The sequence below is a fragment of the Bombus pyrosoma genome, linkage group LG9 (genome assembly GCF_014825855.1).
Source record: "Bombus pyrosoma isolate SC7728 linkage group LG9, ASM1482585v1, whole genome shotgun sequence".
Classification (NCBI taxonomy): Eukaryota; Metazoa; Arthropoda; class Insecta; order Hymenoptera; family Apidae; genus Bombus; species Bombus pyrosoma.
The window spans coordinates 13,676,538-13,695,772 of NC_057778.1; the positions used below are offsets into that span (position 1 = coordinate 13,676,538).

The following is a 19,235-nucleotide window of genomic DNA, read 5'->3' on the forward strand; positions in this document are numbered from 1 at the left end:
TAGCGACATGGATTAAATCCATTTTGATTGGATAAAGAATCACGAAGTGGGGTAACGACATTGCTGTTTAATAAATTTGAATTTTAACGAATTCGATGAAAAAGAGTTTCTTTTTTATACCATTCAAGTTAATTACTGATAATAAACTATTACTTTAAAATTATTACTTTACCATACACAATCTAAATGCCATAATTATATCGCAGTAATGTATGTTCATGGGACATGTTTCATAAAAATAAAATCTACTACAACATACGTATTTTTTTTAATAAATATTTATTATATATGTAATTAGAATATGATAAAAAAATTAACAAAAAAGCATTGTGTTGTTTGGTTTACTTTCTGTTCATTCGTCACCACGTATAGCTCTATATTTAGCCAACTCATGTGGGAAAACTCTAGTTAGCTCCACAAGCATGTTTGCTTTAAATTTCCTATAAGCATCGATTTTTCCTTTCACTTGTTCATTTTTAGTTAATGCCTTTTCTATGCAATCCTTAGTATATAATTGTGGATTTCTGCCTTGGTCAATGTAACTAAAACCATGTAGATATGATAAATTGGAGACATGAATTCTTTGTTATAAGTATCAACAGCATAGCCCACTGATTTTGACATACTTACTCGAAAACCTCCAAAGGTACATGAACATCTTGAACTTGAGACTTAAGTTTGTCTATTTCTTGTAAGCCGTTTACTAATCCTTGACTGAAACATAAAAATATAAACATAAAACATTCATATATCATAACATATATAAAAACAATAGCCAATAATATTAAATCCTTAAACATTCTTAACCATACATTATGATATCTAAATTTCTCCTAGGTTATTAATCATTGTTAATCTCGATGGAATATTCTGTTACAAGTAATAATAATTCTAAATCACGGTTATAATTTATCTTTTTCCCGATCACATGGATAAAAATTTTATGAAATATTTATTTGGTTGATTCAACAATAATATTAAATATGTACATAATGAAATGAATTATCATATAAACATAATAATATCATATAAACACAACTCACATTTTTTGATTCAGTACATTTTGTCCTTGCGGTTGAAAATCACTCACTATAATACGTATTTGCCTAACATTCTCAATAAAAAGCTCCAACTGTGTCTCCAAATTTTCTAACGTAGACGCCATGTTTCGTGTTTGGCAGTATGTATACAACTAGTACCTAGCTCCTATTCCACGGTCGCATACACTGGCATAGGTCCGGAAACTTCCGTAGTGGGGATAAGCTTCTTAACATCGAGAGACAAAAGGCGCGCTGTACAATGAAGATCATCAAATCGATTGGTGCAGTTTACTTCAGAAACATTTTCTGACCGCTAAGAGCCTTCCCCCTTCCATTACAATTTTCAGACCTGTGTATACAATCATATATACACATACATATGTAGAAAATATATGGCACCGGTCACAAGCTCACATAGTCATGTTTTATATATCTGGTACTACCAGACTTCGGGACTACATAATTGAATTCCAAGTTGTATAAGAGAAATAAGCTTTGTAATTTTCTAATAACATTTTCAAAAAATAAATAATTCATCAAAAATATAAAATATAAATAAGTATAAACAATAGAATATTTAAAATATCGTATTGTGCCTGTGCGTTTATATGTGTGTATATAGATATGAAAAAGATATTTTAAATTTATCTTGTAATCGATTATAATTTAATAAAGCTAGTATATTGTATTAATTAAATATATTAAAACTTACGCTTATACAATCCATAACATATTCATATCAAACATCTAAATACTATAATACATTTCCACTTTTGTAACTTTTATGATGATGCTAAAACACGTAGTCATAGGCAAGTTTATTCTTTTCATTCAGCAAACTTAAGATAAATTTTCGAAATAACATCAATTAATAGGTTACGTTACGGATGAGGTTATGTAATTCTCCCAGGTGGTGGTACAGGTTTTATTGGGACACAGATAATAAGTTTATTATCTCGTAAAGGAGTTCCTTATACATGTATTTCTCGCATGCCTGGGCCAAATCGAATTTCATGGGTAAGACGAACTAAATAATATAAGCATATAATAATAATAAATATAATAAAATTTGTAGCATGATTTGGAATGTCATGGTTTACCTGAAAATACAACTGCTGTAATCAACGTTGCTGGCCAGAATATACTCGATCCAAAACAGCGATGGTCAGAAGGATTTAAACAAAATGTTATAAATAGTCGAGTAGAGACAACAAAATCTTTAGCTAAAGCTATAATACATACTAAAGCTAATGCTTTTGTAACAATTTCTGGAGTTTCTTACTATAAACCAAATGATACAGAATACACTGAAGAAAGCAAATGTGAGAAATATGACTTCCTATCAGGTAAATCGTCATTTTGATGTTAATACAGTACAAATAATATAATTATATCATTTCAAACCTGTACCAGAACTCTGTCATGAATGGGAAGAAGCTGCACAACTTCCGAAAGATAGCAATATCAGACAGATCACAATTAGGTCAGGAGTTGTATTAGGAAAAAATGGCGGTATGATTAAAGAAATATATTTACCGTTTTTTTTTGGATTGGGTGGCCCTATTAGTAGTGGAGATCAATATATGCCATGGATACACATAACAGATTTAGTAAATTTATTTTTGTTCTCAATTGAGAATGAGAATGTATATGGTATACTAAATGGTGTTGCCCCCCAGGTAATTAACTGAAATTCAAGTTAATTTCAATAATAATAAATAAGCATAATTAACAGAATTATTATTTACAGATTGTAACAAATAAGGAATTTACTAAAGCATTTGCATCTGTAATGCAAAGACCTGCATTTATTCCTGTACCACGCATTATTTTGAATAGCTTGTTCAATAAAGAACGGGCAAAGGTAAGTACAAATCATATGTTGTGTTATGTTCTGCTGTAGTTAATAATTATATCAATACTTTTTCAGATTATGTTGGAGGGACAGAAAGTTATTCCTAAACGTGTCAAAGAATTAGGATTTCAATACCAATATCCTGATATTAATTGTGCTTGCGCTGAAGTACTTGGCAAAAATAAATAATCATAAATCGAGATTAGAGAGCTAATTGAAGTAATATGTAAATATCAATATTTTAAAATTAATACTGATTCTTGATTGTATTAACAAGTACAATACAATATTAATTTATATATTTACATTCATATATTACTATGTATGTATATAGAAACGAGAAATAATTAATTTATTTTCTAATATTTTGCAATTCTTTCTTTGCAAAACTTCCTGTATACACATTGATGGATTTATTTGTCTCTTTTATTAAAAAGAAAATAAATAGATTGTGATAAAAATCCCAATGTATTTAATGACATGAACTTCCAAAATAATATGTGACTTTATATCAATGTGCACTGCATTTTTCCAACTGCGTTTCTTATTAATCCTTTCATTGCGAGCAGCGCTTATAGACGATCAGCCAGAGTAGTTCTTCTCTCAAAGCATCGTACCGTTCGCACAACCGATCTCCCACTGTCACACCGGCTACTCAGATTATTCATAACAATTCGTTTTTGAGCGCTTTACAGTGAAAGGATTAATATAATTTTATTTTTGTTTTTGTCTACATATTAAGAAGCGTCTTCTGAATACATTCAAATTAAGTATGTTCTCATATGAAAGTAAATATAATCAAATTTTACAATAACTAATAATCATGTTATAAATTTTAGCTTTTTACGAACGTGAAATTTCTGATCATTGGAACCGTAATTTAAAATTTTAAGAAACATTCTCATAATGAATATGCATATATCGATAAATAGCCTCTACTTTCTGAACTATTATAGCAATTCTTTCATAAACTAATTGAGTTTTTCTGTAATGTAACGTTGCATTAAAAATTAAGTACTATATACGGATGTTACATATACGTACATGTGTGTAAGTAAGTACATATGTATGCATATTGCAGAGTCAAATAGGATTAAAGAAAATAGAAAATGGCGTGATGCCGCGAGGACAGCTGTTATTTATCGGAGAAAGAAAACAGAAGTAATTTGGTTTAATTCAAGTGATTTTGTGAAATTTTACATATATACGAATTTCTTCATAAAGAGATTTGAAAGCGAATAATATCTAGTGAAGCGTAAAAGTTGAAAATATAGTAACCACTTGAATTAAATGATAAAAATTTATAGAATGATGGCAGTGATAATGTTGGTGGAAGTGATTGTGTGAACATTGAAGGAGACTAGTTACAGGAATTTATATATATTAGGAATATTGGTTTGATTCGTTTTATTATGTGTAATTGACGATCATTAATAATAATGACCTGCAATTAAATTTTTCTAAGAGAATTCCTCCATAGAGAAGAAAATTTAGAGAAAGGAAATAAAGCGAAAAATACGAAGAAAGAAATAAGTTAAAGTTGTAATCAAAAGTTCATATAATTCTTATTTCTCGAATAAAAATAAGAATAAAATATTTAAAGAAGTAAGACAATTCCATAAGTTGTAATTTTACTTCGATGTATCCACATATATGTTGGATATTTTGTATATAAAATTTTTAAAGACTCGGAGGACCTATTTCCATGCATTTTCTCAACGATTATTTAATTACATTTTCGAAGTATTGGATATTTCTCTACAATTAAAAGATGACCAAATATCATCCAATATCACAACAAGTCTCCAGTGATAATCATCGTTTTTACCACTGTTCTTACGAGGTTAGGATTAATCGACACAATCATATTTGCTTTATTTTTATCCATATTTTTTTACGCTAGATATTCAGATACGTATATGTGTAATTTAATTTCACATTGATATAAGCAGAATTCAATCTAGTTCACACATTTCATATGATTTTATCTTCGTTGATTTAATAAGCAATTAATAGTAAATTAATATTAATAATTTTAGCGTAAATACTATAATAATGAAATATATGAAGAAAAATATTATGTTATTTTAACTTTGTACTGACATTTTGTTGAATAGGAATCACCATGAATGCCAGAACTCAGTTATTTGAATTAAGTATGGAGGGCAGACAAGTGGATGAAGCGGTAGCAAGTATATTTCATAGTGTTCTTTTCCATCGAAGTCTTGGTAAATTTAAGTACAAGCAAGAAGGTAGTTACTCAGTAGGTACTGTTGGATATCAGGATGTTGACTGCGACTTCATTGATTTTACTTATGTCTGTTGTTCATCGGTACACCTGGATCAAACTTTGAAACGTGAAATATCAGGTTTTTCTGAAGCTTTGCGTTCTACTGATAGTCCAGGTTCTGGCCAAATATCCCTGGAATTCTTTCAAAAGAAGAAAAATCGCTGGCCTTTTCAACCAGAATGTATACCATGGGAAGTGTGGACAGTACGCTTAGAGCTTATCAAATTAGCAACAGAACACGAACGACAGATATGTAGAGAAAAAGTTGGAGATTTATTAACAGATAAGATTCTTTACATAACAGAAGTAATGAATCGACATGACTATTTACCTAAAATGCCAAATCAAGCTGAACTGGATTTGATCTTTGACACATCATACCCTGATATACAACCTTATCTGTTTAAATTATCATTTACCACCTCTGGCCCATCGAGTACAACAATGGGTAATACAATGAAAAAATTGATCAAAGAGACATTATCCATTTAGTTGTTTATTAGTTTTCATGAGAATTTTTTTAGTGTAATGTATATATAATCCAAATTCATTCTTGGATAAATTAACATTATGAACTTTCCTTCATTAACAAAGGAATTCTGTTTGTCATATGAAATCGTTTGCATTCAAATTTACTCAAATCATACCTTACTCATACTCTTTTAGTTTCTTTTACTTGTAGTTTATAAACATTTGCCACATTACATGTTTTTATATGTATTGACTTGCGTAGAGGATTGAAACTTAGAGGGATAAATAGAGTTAATTGTATGCAATATTTGAAATAAAGTGGGATAAAGAGATCAATCCCATACATCAAAATGCCATTTCTGACCGATGTCTACGCAAATTCTGTGCCGACAATATTTGTCAGAAAGAAAACAGGAAAAAAAAAAATATATATATATATATATATATATATTACAATTGTATAAACTTAAAATATTTGTAAAATTTCTATAGTACAAAGGAACCAATTGTGTATAGCAGTTACTTTTTTGCGTATATATATATTATTCCATGAATATCGTCCATTGCATAAGTCTTATAGGTAATCAGTTATAGATTAAATATGAAATATTTACTTTTCATCATTTTAAATTCGAATTTGTCGAGACGTGGATATTGTTAATAGACGAATAATGACATCTCATTAATAGAGAAAATATTTTTTGTTTTATTTTTCTTTGAAAATACATGACGATTGTAAGAAAATAAAACAGTGTATTGTGTTTATTTAGCAAAATTTAAAGGTAATAAATTTGTTCTAATATATAAAGCTGTTATTTCTCTCTCTCTCTCTCTCTTTCTCTCTCACTCTTTTTTTCTATGTTTGAAAAATCTCGTGCACATATTTAATGTTTAATATATGACTGAAACCTAGACTTACTATTGTGAATAAACATGTAGTACAAGTGCTTGTCTGTACATTTGTTATTCACATGTTAATGTAAATGTGAAAATATGTAGTATGTATATGATTGAAAAATAGACCTTAAGTAAATTTTTATAGTTTGCTCTTGTTAAACATCCTTGTTAAAAGAACTATTGATAACGATCGTATTGATTAAGTAAAAGATATAAACAGCGAAATAGTAGTAATAATATAATTCGTTGTATATATTACAGATAAGTCAAAAGATTCTAAAAAGTTTTAGTAAATATACTTACTTGAATGTTAATGAATCTTTTGTCCTAAAATTAATATTGTCGTTTGAGTGGAAAATTATTTGTGAAATAAAAAACGTATCAAGCTGACATAGATCACTCCTATAAGTAAAAGCTATATAATGGTCTTGGTTAAATTTTTTAAAGTTCATTCTTTCGTATGAATCATTTATATAAAAAAAAACAAGAGATAAAAAGTTTTAACGTGTGTAATTGCAATGTGAAATAATTTAAAAAATGAAATACTTTCGTCAAATATTAGATTTATCGTAAATATACCTACATTTTTCAATAATGTATAATAGTAACATGGTACTACTTTCGCTATATTAAATTAAGCTTCTGCAAGAGTGTGCAAGTATTTAAGGAAGAGTATTAAAGAGGAAAAGAGTAGGGGAGTAAAGAATATCTAGACCTAGAAGAAATATATTGAATTTATTATAACAGCAAAGTTCCGAATAAAGTGATTCTTTGATATTTTTTAATATTACTAATTTTGTATATGTTAGAAAATGTTCGAGAATCATGATACAAGTACTGATTTTCAAATTATATTTTGGCTATAGTACTCTCAGCTATTACTGAACTGAAAGCCGACACGTTGTTATAGATGCCAGATACGAACATTGCAAGTTATAGGTTGAAAGACGGTAGGAAGAGAATACAGATGGTAACGCGGACGCCTGCGCGAGAAAACGGCGGCTTGTCTAGTTAGGTTTTGCCAACAATTTTCCATTTTCAGTTATCGGTGGAAAAGGCTAGCCGTCACTTCGAAAGCGTTTCATCGTTGAAAATTATAACACGTTGTTAAATGTTGTGGTGCTCGCTTTATATCATCTAGAAACAAACCGTAATATAAGAAATACTAAAACGTCTTTCATCTTTATAATAAAAAGAGAAGGAAAAAGCAAAATTATAAATACTTGTCAATGAAAGGTATGAAAGAAAGGAAATAATCGATATTTATAACAATTGTGTGTAAAGTGATTTCGAAAGATTATTATCTATATGCTTTTTATTTGACTTTTTATTCGGAGACGGCGAATACCTGCCATTGCCAACGTAAAATATTTTTAATTAACATATTTTGGTTAGTTTATGTAATAAGTACGTGGTACTGTTGTAATTGTGAAGCATCAATTACGATTGTTTTTCTAAATAATTCTCCACGATCGGCCTGAAAAATTAATTCTTAATTTAATTTCAATTACTTTATAATTAATCTTTTGTTCCCTCGTGTCTAACTATTTACTTTATTTCCATTTTATATACGTATTTTTTTGCGTAATAACGAAAAAGACATGTACATGTACATGATTACAAGATTAACGGTCGAAATTATCAACAGGTGGTTGGACAAAGTAATAAATTTTGACTTTGATTTCAACCAATATACATTTCTTAATAGCAAAGTGTTTTTTAAACAATTCTTCCGATACTGCTTCTAATTAAAATACTTTGAACAGATTGCGATAATTAAGAGCAGGTGATTTAACACGTATAACACGAAGTATTACTCAAAGTTTGACTCATTGTCAGAGAAAGATTGTGTGCGTGATATCAAACTAAATGTATGTATGTATATGTAAATAAGTAACTATGCAAACAATAAGAATGGCAATGAGTTGAAAAACTTTTCAATTCCTTTTTTTTCTAATCGAATAATTAGAACATATTTTTTATTTCGACTGAACGTTTTGAGTGTAAAAAAATTTATATAACTGGCATCGATCGAAGGACGATTCGTGATCACGCAATATCGTTCTATTTTTGGGGAATGTTTTAAACTCGGTAACCTCGAGAAACACCAGATTTTACCACCTTTGAGATCGGTTATACGATTTGACTGAAGTGAATGGAATAAAGCGAAGAACCTTTTTAAATGAAGAACAATCCAGATGTATCGACATTATATATATTAGTTTCAGTAATACGTGTTATTGTGTCGACGATATTTTCATTCGGTCAGTAACGCATATGAATATCTACGAGCAATCAAAGTGAAACAAATTCGATCATTTTTGACAAATCGATTAACTATTTCTCATTGGCTGTTAATAATTGGCTTAGTTCGTAATTATTCAAATATAATTATTTAATTATAATCAAGACGATATATTACTGTAAATTGTAAACGATGGAATAGTCGGCATATGTTTTCAGTTGCGGCTCCATCTTATTCTGTCTTATTCTAATCGTACTGAAAAGGCTCTCAAGGAAAAAGATTCAAAACGAAGAGAAACAGAAGAAAAGAAGAAAATTTTGGAAAAAAAAGAAGACAGAAATCAGGTTGGAATAAAAAAAAAGACAAAGAACAAGATAGGGAAAGTGGAACAATAACTGCTCGTCCCCGGAGACAGATCGATTGAGAAATGAATGATTCGCCGATTTTATCAAACGGAACCGCCATAGAAGGATGGTCAACTACTAACCGTCCGACTATAGAGAACGATGTAACCTCGAATAGTTTAGTGCAATTAATCTTTTACATATTTTATGCAAATATTTTTGCGTTTGGTGTGTTTGGTAATGTGCTCGTATGTTTCGTCGTGGCACGAAATCGACAAATGCAGACAGTTACGAATCTGTTTATCACGAATTTAGCATTGAGCGATGTACTACTTTGTGCTCTGGCGGTTCCGTTTACTCCTTTATATACATTTCTCGGGGGATGGATATTTGGCAGAACCCTATGCCACTTGGTACCGTACGCTCAAGGTGTCAGCGTATACATCAGCACATTCACTTTGACGAGTATCGCGATCGATAGATTCATGGTGATCATATATCCTTTCCATCCTCGTATGAAGATCGAAGTTTGTTTAGCCGTGATAGTCGGTATTTGGATAATCGCATTGCTGTTCACTCTACCTTACGGGCTTTACATGCATCTCGAGGAGCCGTACACTTATTGCGAGGAACACTGGCCGAACGAACGATTTCGAAAAATCTTTAGTTCCATTACTTCGATACTACAATTTGTCTTGCCCTTCTTCATCATCGCTTTTTGCTATATTTGCGTTTCGATCAAGTTGAACGATCGAGCTAGAACGAAACCTGGTACAAAGACTAGTCAAAGAGAAGAGGTTGACAGAGAGAGAAAGAAACGAACGAATCGGATGTTGATCGCTATGGTCGCCGTATTCGGCATATCTTGGCTACCGCTCAATATCATCAACGTTATCGACGATTTTTATTCACCTGCCAATGATTGGACTTATTACAGAATCTGCTTTTTCATGACGCATTGCCTCGCTATGAGTAGCACCTGCTACAATCCTTTCCTTTACGCTTGGCTCAACGATAACTTTCGCAAAGAATTTAAGCAAGTACGAACTTACTTTTTATACTTTTATTTCTTGTTATATGTGTGTCTACTTACTCGTAGAAAGTTTCCTTCGTTTCTCAATTTTCTTGCTCTCGGTTCTTACCATGTTTTCTCCTCTTCCAATTCTTGTTTTTTAATCAACTCAATACATAGTTGATTACAATTATGTAGGCACTTGTAAGTAGGTAATTTTAAGGTACGGATCTCGTATCGTATTTCATCTCTCCGAGTAAATTCTCTTTTCGTTTTGCGTGCTTATACCTATCTCTGTGTCGTGCGTATATCCACACTACCCACCTGTAAATGGACTCGTATAAACGACACTAAATTATTCGTTGAAAGATCTCTTTCCTTCTTAAATTCCACTTGCCGTGGTTATAAGAGAAAAAGCTTTTAAAGAAAAGTTCTCTCATTTACATTGCAATGAGATTTATAACTTTGATCGAACGAACGTTCCTTACTTTCTAACATAAGCCGACAACGTTCTCTCGAGCCCATTATCGTGCTAAACCATTTCAAGTTGTTGTTAAATATGTTCCATTATTAAACACAAATGAAAGATACACGAACGCAAGCTGCAAATTCATACGTACATTATCAAAATTCTATGAACAAGTAAAGAAATAAACGCACACGCTGTGTCTAATATAGTTAACGTTGTAGATTCTTATCGATTTCAAACTAAATGTAGAATAGAAGAACCTATAATAAGATAATTATGTACGAAGCAGCCGTGTGTTCCTTATCTTAGCCTATGGCTTCAAACTTTCAATACTATTATACTATCGATATATTTTTAATACCGTCAAAATTTCACGATAAAACCCATCTGAATTTTTTTGAAGGTGCTTCCATGTTTTTCGAAAACAATCGACGGTTACACTCCAAGAACCACCGAAGAATTTCAAAATAATAAAGAATGTAGCGGAAATAACACCATTCAGGAATCTTTATTACTGAATGAAACACATATAAGAACTTCAAATCCCGAAGCTCGTGAACTGATCGTCCACGAAACAACCACCAACAATATGTCGAAAGACTTGGAAGAAACGGAAACTTTTTGATTCGATCAAATTCGAACGCGAGTCAACCATCGTAAGTAAGTATGCATTCACATCGTTTCTCTGTAAGGAAGAGAATAATATAACATTTATCGTATAGATGTCTTTCTTCGCTAAAAACAGATATTTATAAATTGATCGCGTTATCCATTAATTGCATTGGACCTCTATCTCTATGTATACATATGTACAGGCAGATAGGCAAAGGGAAACCGAGATCCGGTATAATTCAACGTTCTATTCATCTAATTCGTACGTCTAATTCATTTAAGAGGTAAATGGATACGCGCAATAAAGTCGGGAACAAAGATTGATCTTCGTTTATCGTCTTCATTTATAGTTAACAGGATCGTTGAAATCCTTGCTGTTTTCTCGAGATCTACATAGGTAGAAGTTAAATCGTCACGATTGGCTAATGACGTAGTCGCTCTGAACGTGTATATTTATTGCTTTTCCATCGTCTTCGGTCTTCCCTTTCTGTGATAAATTGACCGTGCTTAGGATAAATTGATCAAAATGAAGAAAAATTATTGCTATCGAGCTATCGAGCAATTAAATAATGTGGAGAAGTCTAAAGCAAAAGTTGAGCATCTTTTACATTCTGCTAACGCATGATTGAAAATGAGAGAAACGAGAGAGAATCGACTTTTAAGCAGGCACGTTTCCTCGTTTCAGTTTTTCGCACCGATCAGCGCACCGATTTCCATACATTTCTTTACTGTTTTACGTATCCGATAAATATATTTATCTTGAGACCTACCTTAAGAACATATTTACCTATTATTCTAATTCTATTTATTTCAAGATCGAATTGAAGGACACTTTCTCTAATAAAAGCTATTTTTCTTCTCTAACAGCTTCAGCTACAGAACACTTACAAAATTGACTTCACTGAATGATAGTTCATATTTTTATTCTTTTCATATGCTCTTTAGCGTTTTCTTTTTTCAAAATTGTAAAAAAGATTACCTTATCGATAACTCGCAATATAGCTTTTATACCTTGATTGGTTGGAAAAGATTATAAAATGTTATTATAAGCATTTTATTGAACTATAAACGAATAGAAGTAGAAACAGAAGCAAAAATAACGGTAGAAATTCTACGAATACGAAATGTTATACGAATGCTAACATAATTTATCGTGATATTATGGGAGAAACAAATCGAAGATACTGTTATAGTTAAAACATACACGCTAGTCCATTGGATTCATATACACCGCGGTACACAAGTACATACGTTTTCAATAGATTGCCGCGTTATTTCCTGCCGTATTGGTTCGGGATTCAGGACAGAGGACAGCCATTCTTCTATCGTTATCATGCACTTTTCTACTAGCACTCCATGTTTCCCTGTCATATCCTATCCTAAAATTTATACATGTATATATTTTTTTTCATCGATAACAATTTTTTCCTCAACTTTTCTCCTTTGCATTGTCATAGCTATATACAGTCGCCGTATTCTTCTTCTCTCCTCTTGATGTTTTTCCTCTTTTTATTACTATTTTATTATTTATAGACATATTTGGTGTATCCTTCTATGATGTTTACTGTCAGCAATATAAAGAGAAAAAACAATATAAAGTATCAACGTTGCAATAACACAAGGAGGAAGGAAGCAGGAGAAAGGAATAAAGATTGTTCTCTTATATGTATATATGAAATGTTTCTCTATTTCACAGACATCTCTGTGTTACAGAAACAGCTGCATTTTCTCTGGAGGCTGAAATCTACTTGTATCATTCTTCAATCAAGTACTACGTTTTGCATTACTTGTTGTATAATTGAAACAGGCAACAATGGTGGCGGTATATTTACAAAAAAAAGAAACACGCGATTCTGCACAATCACATTGCGATAGAATTAAGAATTGATTCGTCAATCTAAGTTTGTTATAAACCACGGTGCGTCAAGTACGAAGAAAATTACGAAGGGAAAAATAAAAAAAGGAACTTGCTCAACTTCATTGTCAGTTTCTTTATTTTATTTATTTATCCAAACTATTTTTCTGTACCTTAACACTTTGCGATCGGTATATCTTTCTCCTAGCACTATTAACTAGTCGATACTCAAGCAAATTTGAGGTAATAAATATTTAACATGTCATTCGACTTTAAAAACAAATTTTAAATACCGCTATCCGATTGCAAAGGGTTCAATGTTAATTTCTCAATATTTTTGTACAAACCAATACGCATTTTATGAAAAAATTCATCGTTAAATATCACATCGATCGTTAACAAACCATGATTACAAATGAGACACAAATGCGTAATTAAGTGATATAGTAGTCATTGTATAATACTATGTCATTGTAGTACGTGTAATACATGTGTACGTATATTATTACATCTATCTGATTCAGATTAAGTATCCTTGGACTCTTGTCATTAAACGTGGTTTGAAATTTTATTCGAAAACTTGCTCGATCGACTATCCTAGAGATAAGAGAGTACGTTGCAGGGGTATGTTTACTGATAAAAGCTGATAACGACATCGTTTCGATCGACTATTCTCGAGAACGTGTTCTCCCCTTTCGTCCATCTCCGATTTCAATTCCGCAATAACACCTCATTATCCTACACAATGATTGAGGTAATCCGAGCACGCCTTGTGAAAAACGATGCTTGTCAAGATACATCGCGTATATCTATCTATATCTTTATATCTTTATCCACCTACATGTATATGCGAGTAATTTTCAATTGTATTGTCATATGAATATGTTAAAAATTCTATTTTTATTTCCCATAAATTATCGTTCACTTTACATTCTCAGATTTTTAATAAAAAGGAAATGATTTATTCATAGATAAAAATGTTCATCGTGATTATACAGACGTAGACTGTGGCTTTTTATGCACTTATAGGAAACTTGAAATTGCGAATTGTGTTCGAAATGCATATGCTATGAAAAGATAAATTAAATATCCAAACTATAGCACTTCCTATAATACTTGATAGGTAAACGATGATTTTCCATCAAAATTCTACTTTTCTAATGATATACTTAAAAATATGAATTTTCATCAAAATCCACAGTCTAATCGTAATTATTTATTGTATATTTATTATTATCGTAATTATTTATTATATATTTATTATTATCGTAATTATTTATTTATTATATATATTTTAATGAAATTTATATCGTAATATTTCAAAGAAAAAAATCACATTACAAAATAAATTATACAATAATTGTGTATAGAGTATCTTGCAGTTATAGTAGAATGTACCAGCTTCAGAATGATCATCTTTTTCTAATAGCTATAAAAATACTTTTACAGAAATGCTTTTGTAGTATTGTATTTTCCTGCTAATATACTATACATATAAGTAAGATTTGTAACCAGGTTCGCAAGATTATATCTATTAGAATTCATGAAATGTCTTTAAGAAATGAGTCAGATAAAGACAATGTCAATTTACTTCATCAATACCATATTCCTTCAAATGTTTAATCTCATTCGTATTGATAATATGAAAAAGCATAAAAATTGCTTAAAAATGTAATTATGTATTAGAAATAAATTGCATTTTTTGTATTGATTACAGAAAAGTCACTTTAGGATCGAAAACAACACTCAGGATATCATAAGCAGCCAACAGTAACCAGCAACAACGATCTTTTTACAAATGATTATATAATACAATAAGAAATGAGATTATTTATTGTCAAATAATTATACAGAATGTATTTAGGAACAGTTTCAATAAATCAGAATAGTTTAATGACATTTTATAATATTATAAAATATTGGGCGAAATCTCGAAAATCTCGGTTCCGAAAAATTCCTGAAATATGATGTCAAGTTCTAAAAATTATCGAAATTGTAGCGCTACACTATCATGTTTCCCTGATACAAAATCGCAAAATCGGCCGAAAATTTTTTTAAGAAGCTAAAAATTTCGGTTTCGAGAACTTCTTGGAATGTGACGTCATATTCTAAGAATCGCCGAAATTATGCCATCTCCTATGCTGTCACGTTCTCCTGATGCAAAATCGCTATTTTAGCTGATAAATTTCTCGTTTCAACAACAATTTTTTGCTCTCAGAAAGAATTTGGGAATTCACTGAATTGTGGATATTGAAAGAATTTTAAATGGTCAAACGTTTTATTCATTTGCAAAATAAGCTGATTTTATTTAATTTAATTTGCAAGTTTACAATGATTGTACAATTTTAAAATTTCATAGTTTTCTGTATAATAATTTGGGTAATTGGGTAACTGTACAATAATTTGATCGCGTTGTTCGACCGGTGGAACTAAAACAACTCTTCTCATGCGAAAATGATGACGAAAAACTTAAGTGGTCGTGGTACGGCGCGGCGTTTTGTCGCTTATTTTTGAATCGCCCCTGAGCGGCCCTGTTTCGGTTAATTCCGTACGGTGTCGTCAATATTCGACAGCAAATGATTCTGATTGGTTGGGCTGTCTGCCCATGTCTCATTATAAAGAATTTGAAAAGATTCATTCAAACGGTTCCTTTTTCTACATATATTAACTTTAATTAAAATGTATTGTTACAGATAGCTTTTAAGTACTCGTTACTCCATGACAGACTGTTAGCGTAGCTAGGGTTAGTAGGCATAGTTAACACTTATCTATAGTTAAAAGTAAAAACAAGATGGTCATCAATGAAGAAGAGAATAGGCATAACATGAAATACTTTTTCGTGTCCAACAATTTAGGCATTATATAACTATGAATTCGTAAATTATTATTTTAGTACAAAGAAAGAATTCTAAGCATCTATAGTGTATTGCATTTATACAGATTGAATTAACGGTTGATCAAAACAGTAATTTTGAACAGTAGCTACTATGTTCTTAATTTCCTAACATTCTGACATAAATAGACGACCACTACGTGTTATAATTATGTATTATATGGTAAATAATATAAGCTAATTGGCTGCAACCGCGATTATATTTTTATATAATTAGAAAACTTATTAAGCTGTTAATGAAAATATGATTGATTCCTAAATTCTGGATTGGCTTTTTTTTTGATAATGTGTAGTGAAGTATCGTGCAAGTATTCGTATACTTCGTTTGTGATTATAGGACATCCCGCTCTATACTTTATTTGTAATTTTGTAGAAGACTTTAGTCTTAATTCAAACCAGTCTTATACTGAATTGGTAATGTCGCATGTGACACAAAAATGGTAAGGGAGTCCCAAAACGTAGGACACGAAAATCAAAGAAAAAATTTCCTCTCTGGACATATTACGATGTCACTCTTTCCTGTGCATGAAACGCTTAATGAAGGACACCATAGCCAGAAGCAAATAATCTTATGGACCAATTCATGAATAGCTCTTATTGTTAATAATAAATTATTTTCTTTCATGCATATGCACGTTAAAATATATGTATAAAATGTTTTTTATAGGAAATGATAATAGTTGACTGTAAAAACATTTAGATATTTTTATTAACATTTTTACATTCTTTTTTAATAGTTATATTATGATCTGTGCCTCACATTTATTTTGTACAAAGCTGTAACATGTAGGGGAGACAGTAATAAATCTTGTTGCACGTTAATTGCATCAAACGCCCTTAGTTCTTTCGGAATATTTTCATCTGGCAAATTGTAATTTTTCCCTTCGTTCTTTGCATTTATGTTTGCATATATTATGTATGTCGTGTACATGCACAATATATACTGTATATACATATACACATTCATGTCATTATATTTATTATACGCAGAAATATTTAGTTGCAAATATTTTGATGGTATCAATCGAAATCAATATTGGCAAAACATTGCATTTTATCATTGCATTTTTTCATTGCATTTTATCATAGAAAGATATAATATTCTATACAATAAAAAGAGATGCGGGAATATTCGGAAATAATATCCATTGTATTGTTCGGTTCACACTTGAGCGTCATGAGAGATAACAAATTTCTGCCAATTTTCCACAATTTACATTAAATTCATTCATTGATGTATCAACTTCCAAGGATTCTCATCATTTTATTATATCTTCTCAATTCACTTTGTTATCACGTGGTATTAGATTTCTCGTAAGTGATACAAAAAACATATTGTTTGTTTTCAGACATCATTTCACATTTTTCATCCTTTCACCTTCATTATCTTTTTTCATTGTAAAATTTTTAAGCTGTAATTGCATACTACTTCAATGAACGTTAATGCCAAAGAGGATAATAAATCTCGATAATCAACGATCAACTACACAATTAAAATCACTAATGACCAATGACATATGAATTAATTTGTTATACTGCATCTTCCATATTAGTGGTACATATATTTGTTATGTGCTAGTACATAAATGATATAACGCGATAATGTTATAAATATACAGTAATAAGAAAATTGATAATTGAACATAACATTAAATTACATGCGCTATGCATACTTATTTCTCCAGATACATTATTTTGTTAGTTACTGTTTTGTTTATACGTTTTCAAATACAATCCCCTTGGCATTAATGTCCTATATTCCTGAACTTTACTGAACTTTGACATCATATCTCTTCAATGTTTCAGAGTTAAATAGGTCTTTATTGAAATGTCAAGATATAGATGAATTTCATCTAAGCCATAGCTTCAATCGAAGAGCATCTACGCCGTTTAAATAATACCGAAATAATCGCTTATCACGTACAAAACCAAGATTCTCGTATAAACGTAGTGCTGGACGATTAGTAATTTCTGTTTCTAAAACTACTTCACCAGCATTATCTTCCACCATAGCTTGAATAGCTCTTCTTACTAGGTTTGAACCAATCTTTTGCTTTCGATATTTCACATCAACAGCTAACATTGCAATGTACCCACGTTTTATTACTTTTCTGTGGATGTCCAGCTTGCAGACAATGGCACCAACACATTCCTCACCATGTATTGCCTTGACGAACAAAAAGCAAGAATTTTTTGTAAATTCTACATACCTGCAAGACAAAGAAATTCGACCAAAGCTGGCTAACAGCTCTTTCTACTTGTCGATACTTTTTAATACCATGTTGACAACTTCTTAGATAGAATTATACAAAGATACACAATATTATGAAATATATGTTCTTACCAACAATGTTTCAATACATTCGAATATTTCATAAATATACATACCAAGAAACATAATTTTGGCCAGTTATAAATGAAATATCTGTATGTATAAATAGAATATGGTTCGCTCAAGTCTTTTTGTATTAATTTCATAATATCAGGCATTTGGAGTTCACTTGTATAACTAACATATTGAATGTTATTATCCCTACTTTCCAATGACAATGTTTCTGTTAATGTACCTGAACATGCATAATTAGTAATCAATATAAAGGAATTCATAAAGGACAATTGATTGTTACAAATTGAATGTTAATTTCTTGTACCGTGTTGGTTTAAATGACTAGTTTCCATAGGTTCAGATTGTGGAAGATTAACTATGCTGGTAATTCTTTCAGAAGAATTACAAATACCATTAACTAAAGGTATTCCATTTCTATGTGATTCTTCATATATTTCAGTTGTTTTCAGACTAAGTCGAGATGTAATGTCCAAAGTAGCAATATCTGTTAAAGCATTTTCATTCTTTTCTTCAATGCTACTTTGTTCACCCTCTGATTCATTTCCATCCACTACACTCTTCGTTTTAAGCTTTTCCATCTTTAATTTTTTGTTAATATTTTTATTTTCTATATATCTGAATTTCTTTTCTCAAAGCATACAATTTCAATACAAGGTTTTAAAAATGACAATTTCTACTTTTTTATACAATATATCCCTATGACATCAGTATTTCCAAATGACACACTAGCTTTTCAAACGAATTTTCATAATTACGCCGAGTTAAACGATTTCTTTATTTTTAATGTTATTTCCATATACAGAACGTCAATTTAGCTCTTCAATCGACGGACACCATATTGAATTTTCTGCGATGACCACTAACGACACAAACATAAACAATGCGCGAATAGCAACCATATCATA

The 19,235-nt window shown here is 30.7% G+C and overlaps 5 protein-coding genes across 16 annotated transcripts; 3 read left to right on the forward strand and 2 right to left on the reverse strand.

Annotated features, from left to right (window-relative positions):
* Positions 1–260: 260 nt before the first annotated feature.
* LOC122570463 (mediator of RNA polymerase II transcription subunit 10) lies at positions 261–1,336 on the reverse strand. Its single transcript, XM_043732791.1, has 3 exons — positions 1,044–1,336; positions 631–714; positions 261–542 (listed from the first exon to the last, which is right to left on the reverse strand). The coding sequence occupies exons 1-3, from the start codon at positions 1,163–1,165 to the stop codon at positions 353–355; spliced, it is 396 nt and encodes a 131-aa protein (XP_043588726.1). The 5' UTR covers positions 1,166–1,336; the 3' UTR covers positions 261–352.
* Positions 1,337–1,432: 96 nt separating this feature from the next.
* LOC122570460 (epimerase family protein SDR39U1) lies at positions 1,433–5,329 on the forward strand. Of its 5 annotated transcripts, XR_006317817.1 has the most exons (8): positions 1,433–1,852; positions 1,951–2,057; positions 2,116–2,386; positions 2,454–2,719; positions 2,791–2,904; positions 2,971–3,121; positions 5,013–5,147; positions 5,265–5,329. XR_006317817.1 is itself a non-coding variant. In XM_043732784.1 (6 exons), the coding sequence occupies exons 1-6, from the start codon at positions 1,825–1,827 to the stop codon at positions 3,082–3,084; spliced, it is 900 nt and encodes a 299-aa protein (XP_043588719.1). In that variant the 5' UTR covers positions 1,433–1,824; the 3' UTR covers positions 3,085–3,260. The 5 variants fall into 5 exon arrangements, 4 of the variants coding, with proteins under 4 accessions (XP_043588719.1, XP_043588720.1, XP_043588721.1 ...); XM_043732784.1 differs by lacking the exons at positions 5,013–5,147; positions 5,265–5,329 and having other exon boundaries at positions 2,971–3,260; XM_043732785.1 differs by lacking the exons at positions 5,013–5,147; positions 5,265–5,329 and having other exon boundaries at positions 1,435–1,852; positions 1,916–2,057; positions 2,971–3,260.
* On the forward strand, positions 5,021–6,695 carry LOC122570462 (autophagy-related protein 101). Its single transcript, XM_043732789.1, has one exon. The coding sequence runs from the start codon at positions 5,021–5,023 to the stop codon at positions 5,675–5,677; it is 657 nt and encodes a 218-aa protein (XP_043588724.1). The 3' UTR covers positions 5,678–6,695.
* Positions 6,696–6,830: 135 nt separating this feature from the next.
* Positions 6,831–14,989, forward strand: LOC122570459 (prolactin-releasing peptide receptor-like). 8 transcript variants are annotated; one of them, XM_043732783.1, is made up of 4 exons: positions 6,831–7,789; positions 9,000–9,142; positions 11,027–11,283; positions 12,949–13,215. In XM_043732783.1, the coding sequence occupies exons 1-3, from the start codon at positions 7,783–7,785 to the stop codon at positions 11,246–11,248; spliced, it is 372 nt and encodes a 123-aa protein (XP_043588718.1). In that variant the 5' UTR covers positions 6,831–7,782; the 3' UTR covers positions 11,249–11,283; positions 12,949–13,215. The 8 variants fall into 8 exon arrangements, with proteins under 8 accessions (XP_043588718.1, XP_043588711.1, XP_043588712.1 ...); XM_043732776.1 differs by having other exon boundaries at positions 9,017–10,182; XM_043732777.1 differs by lacking the exon at positions 6,831–7,789 and having other exon boundaries at positions 8,029–10,182; positions 12,769–13,215.
* Positions 14,990–16,674: 1,685 nt separating this feature from the next.
* On the reverse strand, positions 16,675–19,181 carry LOC122570461 (N-alpha-acetyltransferase 30-like). Its single transcript, XM_043732788.1, has 3 exons — positions 18,635–19,181; positions 18,372–18,550; positions 16,675–18,150 (listed from the first exon to the last, which is right to left on the reverse strand). The coding sequence occupies exons 1-3, from the start codon at positions 18,906–18,908 to the stop codon at positions 17,833–17,835; spliced, it is 771 nt and encodes a 256-aa protein (XP_043588723.1). The 5' UTR covers positions 18,909–19,181; the 3' UTR covers positions 16,675–17,832.
* Between the last annotated feature and the right edge of the window lie 54 nt (positions 19,182–19,235).

Bases quoted from the DNA above. Each gene is read 5' to 3' on its own strand.
- LOC122570463 (XM_043732791.1), bottom strand. From the start codon at position 1,165: ATGGCGTCTACGTTAGAAAATTTGGAGACACAGTTGGAGCTTTTTATT. The intron at 715-1,043 runs GTGAGTTGTGTT...TTTATGTTTCAG, and splicing joins AATGTACTGAATCAAAAAAT to TCAAGGATTAGTAAACGGCT. The intron at 543-630 runs GTAAGTATGTCA...ACATGGTTTTAG, and splicing joins GTACCTTTGGAGGTTTTCGA to TTACATTGACCAAGGCAGAA.
- LOC122570460 (XM_043732784.1), top strand. From the start codon at position 1,825: ATGATGATGCTAAAACACGTAGTCATAG. The intron at 1,853-1,950 runs GCAAGTTTATTC...TAATTCTCCCAG, and splicing joins GCTAAAACACGTAGTCATAG to GTGGTGGTACAGGTTTTATT. The intron at 2,905-2,970 runs GTAAGTACAAAT...ATACTTTTTCAG, and splicing joins TCAATAAAGAACGGGCAAAG to ATTATGTTGGAGGGACAGAA.
- LOC122570462 (XM_043732789.1), top strand. From the start codon at position 5,021: ATGAATGCCAGAACTCAGTTATTTGAATTAAGTATGGAGGGCAGACAA.
- LOC122570459 (XM_043732776.1), top strand. From the start codon at position 9,226: ATGAATGATTCGCCGATTTTATCAAACGGAACCGCCATAGAAGGATGG. The intron at 10,183-11,026 runs GTACGAACTTAC...ATTTTTTTGAAG, and splicing joins TTCGCAAAGAATTTAAGCAA to GTGCTTCCATGTTTTTCGAA.
- LOC122570461 (XM_043732788.1), bottom strand. From the start codon at position 18,908: ATGGAAAAGCTTAAAACGAAGAGTGTAGTGGATGGAAATGAATCAGAG. The intron at 18,551-18,634 runs GTACAAGAAATT...ATGCATGTTCAG, and splicing joins TAGTCATTTAAACCAACACG to GTACATTAACAGAAACATTG. The intron at 18,151-18,371 runs GTATGTATATTT...TTGTTCGTCAAG, and splicing joins GGCCAAAATTATGTTTCTTG to GCAATACATGGTGAGGAATG.